The 7023-nt window shown below is 38.6% G+C and overlaps 1 protein-coding gene and 1 long non-coding RNA gene across 3 annotated transcripts in view; one reads left to right on the top strand and one right to left on the bottom strand.

Moving 5' to 3' along the window:
* LOC149114590 (uncharacterized) overlaps positions 1–555 on the bottom strand; it is a 622-nt gene extending 67 nt beyond the window's left edge. The window contains exons 1-2 of the long non-coding RNA XR_016205834.1: positions 342–555; positions 1–193 (exon numbers count right to left, since the gene is read on the bottom strand). The exon at positions 1–193 is cut by the window's left edge and continues 67 nt beyond it. This is a non-coding gene — a long non-coding RNA (uncharacterized LOC149114590). The remainder of the gene's footprint in view (positions 194–341) is intronic.
* Positions 556–1676: 1121 nt separating this feature from the next.
* LOC149114589 (polycystin-1-like protein 2) overlaps positions 1677–7023 on the top strand; it is a 29741-nt gene continuing 24394 nt past the window's right edge. The window contains exons 1-2 of one of the 2 annotated variants that reach the window (XM_089284007.1): positions 1677–1812; positions 5841–6255. In XM_089284007.1, the coding sequence (XP_089140133.1) occupies positions 1704–1812; positions 5841–6255 (524 nt within the window). In that variant the 5' untranslated portion in view covers positions 1677–1703. Of the gene's footprint in view, positions 1813–3991; positions 4759–5840; positions 6256–7023 lie in introns of those variants that run through there. The other variant, XM_089284008.1, reaches the window with a different exon arrangement.

Below are 7023 nucleotides of genomic sequence, written 5' to 3'. Positions count from 1 at the left end.
CCCGGCTTACTGCAGTGAAAATTGAGTGGTGTGCATTGCCATTTCCTTTTCGTCGTTTGTTGTGCTACGTTGGAATATTGGCTGTCTTTCCCACGGTAAATGAAGCTGTGTTGAGTTCTTCGAGCTATTACGGTTGAGCCTTGCAACTTCATTCTCACAGAGAAGTTGAATCGCCGAGAAAAGCAGCTGACTCCTGAAGGGCGACACAGATCACAAATCGATATGTTGCCCACGCAATTTCGGAGAAAATACAGCACTACACAGCTTTCTGGTGCTTAGATGAGTGCCTTTAGGCATTTAAGCTAGTAATAGTTCGAATAAATCAACACAACTTCACTAACCTTGGGGAAAACTGCGACGATTCCTACGTAGAACGACGAACGAAGAAAAGCACATAGAAATGCACGGGTAGCACTTCATGTAAGACCTCACTATTATTCAATGCGAGGCCTCACATTAGACCGAGGCCATGCGTGCCACAAAGTCAGTCCAAAATGGCGTCCAAACCCTGAAATCATGTGGCATCACAAAAAATCGCGGAACATAAACCCGCTGGAATGACCCGATTAGTATGCGTTCTCCTGTAGTCGAACGCAACAAACTATCCTTTGAAATTCGTCTTGAACGACGCGCATAATACGTCTTGAGCCCGTCTTAATATTAGAGACGCATTACCAGACGAACTATAAATGTTTGCCCAAGTTCGTCCAGATGGATAATGCGTCCTCAGTATAAAAACGGCCATTTAGCATGACGGCAGAGGGGTTATAAGCAGTGATATAATGAAGGTGGAAGAAATGCTAATCTTACATTTAGCTTGATTATGTCCTGCCGGCTTACAGATTCGGTTGCTGAAACACCCAAATTAATATTCCTGAGGGTTTTTCGTTTTTATTGGAGTGCTCCATAAAGATGTACGTCAGTTATGTCTTAAACAGGGCATTTTGGAAGTAAAGTGCGTTATAGAGGATGCACGCTCAAAACGAATCCCGACGTCTGTCCCAACAATACCGACTCCATTTTCACTCCCGTTTTTCAACGAAAATTTGGAAACCTCCGGAGCTGTCCTTTTCCTTGCCCTTTCTCGTGTCCTGGACACGATTTGCGCTAATGTTTCTCGCATTCAAGTCGAGTGCTTCACGCCACGTAACTGGACATGTTGAATTCGTCATTTGAACGAGCAATTTAAATCGTTTAAATTCTAGTGCATTCGATAAAGTTTACAGGAAGTGCTTATGTGTGGTATTTTTAGAGACGTTTTGGCAAAAACCCCTTCATCAGTCGCAAATTTCCCGAGACTTCTCTAAAAATACCACAATTAAGCACTTTTTGTAAATAATAATAATCAATCTTTATTTGTGCCCATTCTTGCTAAAGAAAAAATTACAATTTCAATGAAAATATTACAAGTAATAATTTGAGTACTAGCTGCATGGAATAACCAACTTTGTCGAATGCAACTCAATTTAAAGTGCTATACAGCAGCAATTTGTTTTCAATTTAAATCCTAGCGCCGTGATATCAAAACCACTCTCTGATGTCCACCCTGATCGTGCGCATGCAAGTTATCCTGGACTCGCTTTTCTCTCTGCTGGGCTTCAACCCCAATAAAGAGCAGTGTAGGGAGAGTTAACTGACGGATCATAGTATCATTGATAAGTGCTTTCGTTTTATTAATTACAGTAAATAAAACTGCGATTCCAATGTTCAGTGGGTCAATGCCACAATGGCCTCTATCTTTTTACGCATGGCCTCAAGCATCAAGTAACGGTGGAAGCACTGTTTCATCTCCATCTTCAGCATCACCAACAGGTTGGTAATTGTTTTTGAATTATCTTATTTTGGTCACTTTAATTGCATCGAAATATAACAATGTCCACCATTCCTAGCTTAACATAACTAAATATAATAAGTATTTTATTTTTTAACCTCTGAATAAAGTCTTGTGTGTAATATAAGCACTAGGACCAGATATTGAAATGCCGCGAGATCTTTATGAGATCTCAGTGAACTACAAACAGTCAATCCAAAGAAAACTTTTGTTAATTGCATGGAAATATTTTCTCTGCGAACTTCGATTCTGGTTAATATCAAAGAAAGCACTACTCATTTAATTTGCAGTCTATGTTGAAATACTAAAATCTACCTGCTGACAGAAAACAGTTGCAAATAGCCAATAAAAATCGTTTCCCTCTCTATTTTTGACCAATCACGAAGCCTGCTTTATCTGACAAGAATCACCACGACAAACAAAGTCAAGAGCAATGACGTCAAGACCATTTGGCGATATTTCGAACAAAGACATTGAAAATTTGACAGAGAGAGGAATTCCACATAAGATGAAAGCGGCCACCTAATAAGGATGAGTGACCATTGTAATGGTAATTTAAGATACATATGCACTTGACATACAATTCTGTTTCGAATATTTTTTTGGTTGTTGCGTCAGGATTGCGTGACAGTGCAAAATGTACAATAATTCGCTACATGGGTTTCATTCTTGTAAAGACACATAACTCTGTTACAAGAAAATAACAGATCGAGAAAATAGAAAATAGATCGAGATTTTAACTTTGTTATACTTTACGAAGTTTCTCAGAGCGTTTTACTTAGGTGTACTCGAACAGATACATTCGTAAACAAATTCTCTAACTTTTCTGCTCTTGTTGTTCAGAATGAGTTCGTGATTCTACTTGGTTCACGGTCACGTCTAAAAATACGATGACGCCTCTGAAGATGCTTTTTATCAAGTTGAAGAATTGATAGCCCCGGTTGATAGCTCCTTTGGTATAACATGATTCTTGATAAATTCACTCAAAATGTTTGTTCGTAAATTGATCTCTCGTAAGGCTTGCAGACCGACCCGTTCCGAAAACGTTTAACGTCCTTTAGTGTTGGTCTACCGCGAACGGTGTGTTCGTTTGTACTGATTTCATCGCCCTAGAAATCATGGAATCCGTGCTAAATTTTCACGACGACGAGAAAAAATTTAAATTCCATATGTTGTACGCACGCGCCGATGACGCATGAGCTTAAGAGACCAGACGGCGATTTGTGACTGAACGCGCAAAAAAAAAAAAAAAAAAAGCCGAAATTTAAACCCAGGCCTCACTGCCTGAGTATTAAAGCAATTGTTCTTGACAACATTAGTGCTCGTCTAATGAAAGACGCTTCAGAAGTCTTGTCGACCTGTTTAGTCAATCTTTGTCTTCAAGTACTTTTCCTTCACTATGGAAATGTGTCAGCTCTCCTCAAATCTGGGGACAGGTGTGACCTAAATATTTATAGACCTAATCACAGTCTTACCAACACTGATTCTCGCAAAGGCTGTACATCCCCGGGGGTACTCCCAGAAAAATTGGGCGGGGGTGTGAGGCCCGCTTCCCAAAACCCTTACCCTATTTATGACCAAAATCTGCGATTTTCCGTACCCTATTTATGACCTGACCAAAAATCTGATACCCGATTTATGGCCGTTGCGGCTGCCATAATTGCTCTAAACATAATTTATTAAGTGTTTTTGTTGATGGTCTTATCGATAATGATGAAAAAACAGCTTTATATATAAAAAAAAACTTACTCGATTCAAGGCCAGAGTGCAAACACCATACCTCATTTCCGACCAAAATGGCCAAATCGATACCCTATTTATGACCAAAACGGCTAGAAAAAACATGCCCTTTGGGGCTGCACATACCTATATAGCTCATATCAGGTAGTACCTCTCCCCTCCCCCCGGGCTGTACATAAACAACTGTATACACCTATTTGAATGAACATGAGCTCATTACACCAAAACAGTTTGGCTTCAGGCCTAAACTATCAACTGGGATTACGCTCATGCATTTTGCGGATGAAATTCTTTCAAATATGGAGGACAGGGAACTGTTAGGGGCACTTTTCCTTGACTTATTCAAGGCCTTTGACACGATGGACCACCAGCTATTAATATAATCAAGAAACTGAGATCTCTTGGTCTTGATACCACGTCAGTTAGTTGGTTTCAGTCGTATCGGCAGAGTAGATGCCAAGTTACATCTGTTGGCAGTGCTTTGTCATCTGCTGCTCCAGTGATAATCTCTAGCGTTATTAGTAACTAAAACATTTACTAGACATTTACTTAGAGCCCAGTGTCCGATATATCGGACAGCAGAGTAGCCTGCACTTCCTATAGTCAGCAGTCTCCCCCTTAATAACCATTTCTCAAATATACACATGCAGGCACCATGTTGGTCAGATAAGAGCTATTTTCGTTCAGTTTTTTTCCAAAATTTTTGCTTTTGTCAACAAGACACAATTTAAAGTCCACTTGTGAACATGAGCAGGAGGTCTGTGAGGTATAGTGATCAAGAAACACTTTACTATATGGATGGAAACTTTGCTATTCTAGTACCCTGGGTGCCAGATGTGCTGGATTGTGATCGTTCGCCAGGATCTCAAAAAAAAAAAACAAAACTCTCTGTCACTATTCTGGACGATGGCTTGAAATCTGACATCAAAGTATTCCAAAGTAACAATGACGCCTTGGGAGCCAGATTGATTTGAGAAATGCCATTATTGAGAATGAAGAAGCAGAGGAGGCAGATGTTAACAATTTAAGAGCAGCAGGAAGGCCAGATAACTATTCCTTTGATGGTTTTGAGTGGACAAAACCAGCTCAAGTTCAGGAACAATGAGATTCAGTGACATGCTTTTAAGACTAAGTGATTTGTCACCCAACTACCTAGCCTTGTGAAATCTGGCATAGGAAGTCATACAGTTAAGTGAATATGTTAAGTGAGGTATCAAAATAATCCTTGATAGTTATTCTGTCATTCTGTGTAGTTATTGGAATTTTCCGTTACATTTTTTGCCCTATTGGTTAATAATTGTTTGCTGTTTTGAGTATGGTGTGACACAATTGTTAATAATTAAACTCTTGTAATGGTTTCATGTTACATCAGACACTTTTTGAAGAACCTGGCTATATTAAAAAGGTAAAAACTAAATAAATGTTTTTAATTATCTGGTTTGGAATTTTCTGAAATCCTAAAAACAATTAATTTGGGATCTATTAAGAACCTTTGGTCAAAAATGCGAAGAGTCTAGTAAAGGAGGCAATCAAAAAGAGGTGCTTGAGCCAGTGGTGTATGTGTGGCAAGTGATTGCCAGGGATTTTATTAAAAGTCCAGCCAAAATTAATGTTCCTAATGATAATAAGACTCACTTCCCATCCTTCGATATCCTCTCTCATAATATTTCAAGGCTTTTTTCTGTTAAGTGTTCTTCTGTCTCCTCATTGTCTAGTTTTATCGAACTTAATGATTGTATGAGTATTGCCGGTATCACGAAAGCAATGTATGCTCCAAAACATTGATGGATGATACTTTAAAACTCAATTTTTCACCCTCAAATTTGACTTCTACAACTTTTAACCCAATCCGTGATGTAGAACAACAATTTATTAGAGAAAGCATTGCTGATATACTCTTGATTTTTTGTTCGCAAAAAGTACCATGAGAGATAGAAGTCCCCGGTAAAATTTCCAAGTGTACCTGCAGAATTATTTTCTGAGTAATACTTATCAACACAGCCTAAATTGAAAGTGGATATTGTTGCCTTCTTGCTTGTCTGTATTTTGTTTTTAATTTTCTTTTCTTAGATAATTGTTTCAATTATGTAAGTCGAAAAATTTGCTTTTTGAATTTCTCTTTTTTCTGTTTTCAAGAACTTTGCAGGCTGCAATAGCTAGATCTTGACTCTGGTGCCTTGTTTACAATACAGGTTTATGTGTCTTTATGTTTGATACAATACATATGATATGTGTAAACTAATGAAAGTTGTTATTTGATGGTGTTTAGATGGAAAGCCCATCCAAAGAAAAGCGAACCTCATAGCTATCATCTATGGTGGTGCCGAAATAATCCGAGGACGAAACAAAAGCATCACGATGAATGCATCACTTTCCTATGACCCGGTTGTTGGACTAGGGAACCACTCCGGTATGAACTTCACCTGGCATTATGGTGAGATCAAAGGCAACTATTCTGGTCTGCAGACAGCAGCAAGCGACTCCTTCACAGGAATAAACCAGTCAAATGTTCATTACATTGGGAATGATTCTGGACTTGAAGTTACACTCAATACTGCCTCTTCCATGTTCCAGGACCTGACGACCTTAGTAGTTAAACTGGTGGTGGCAAAAGATTATCGCAGCTCAAGTGATCATCAAGTTATACACTTGGTAAAAGGAGATCCGCCTCAAATATCTCAACGGTATGAAAGTTGTTTCATTGTTTATAAACCCTGCCATTAGCCCCCTGGTCTGCAGTCTGCCTTTGACCTCCGGTCTGCAGTTTGCAGTCTGCAGTCCGTAGTCTGCAGTTTACACTGACTGCTCAAGGAACTATAATGTTGATTCTATTCTCTGCATTATTACATGGTACAGGTAGTGGCAGATGTCCAGCTGATAACACCACGACCTCACACCAAACAAAATAACTTAAGTGGCTATTAAGTCCAATTGGAGCATAGTTGGATAAATTACCTAATATTCAAGAAATAAACAGAATTTAATAATTAATAAAACATTAATTTATTAAAATGCCAGTACACCTGAGAGCAGTGCATTAATTAACAGCACATGCTTCAGAAGACACAAGAGACATACACAGGGCATTAATAGATTTTTCAGTTATTTTACTTATTTATTTATTTTTTTTTTAATTCTGCACGGGTTACTAGTGGTCCCAAACCAATGCTTGTCACTGGTTCTGGATGCAGTTGGTACAGTGGTTCAGTTCAGTACTTTTTAGTTCTTATTTCTTCTTTTCCTTAAAACTTCTTTTGCCATTAACCGACAAGATTCTTGATGCTAATGTTAGAATAGCATGACATCCATGAGAAGAAAGAATCGCTTATTTTCAGATAGCCATGAAATAAACAAGTGCAGTTACTCAAAGATTGTTTGTTTGTTTCATATGATAGGTCTGTCCTCCTTCCTAGAATAACAGCTGTTCAAATGCATTTTTCGTGACATAATAT

This window comes from Orbicella faveolata, unplaced genomic scaffold, assembly GCF_042242905.1.
Source record: "Orbicella faveolata isolate gen_17 unplaced genomic scaffold, um_ofav_v1 contig_13, whole genome shotgun sequence".
Taxonomy (NCBI): Eukaryota; Metazoa; Cnidaria; class Anthozoa; order Scleractinia; family Merulinidae; genus Orbicella; species Orbicella faveolata.
This window is presented reverse-complemented; position numbering and strand designations above follow the sequence as displayed.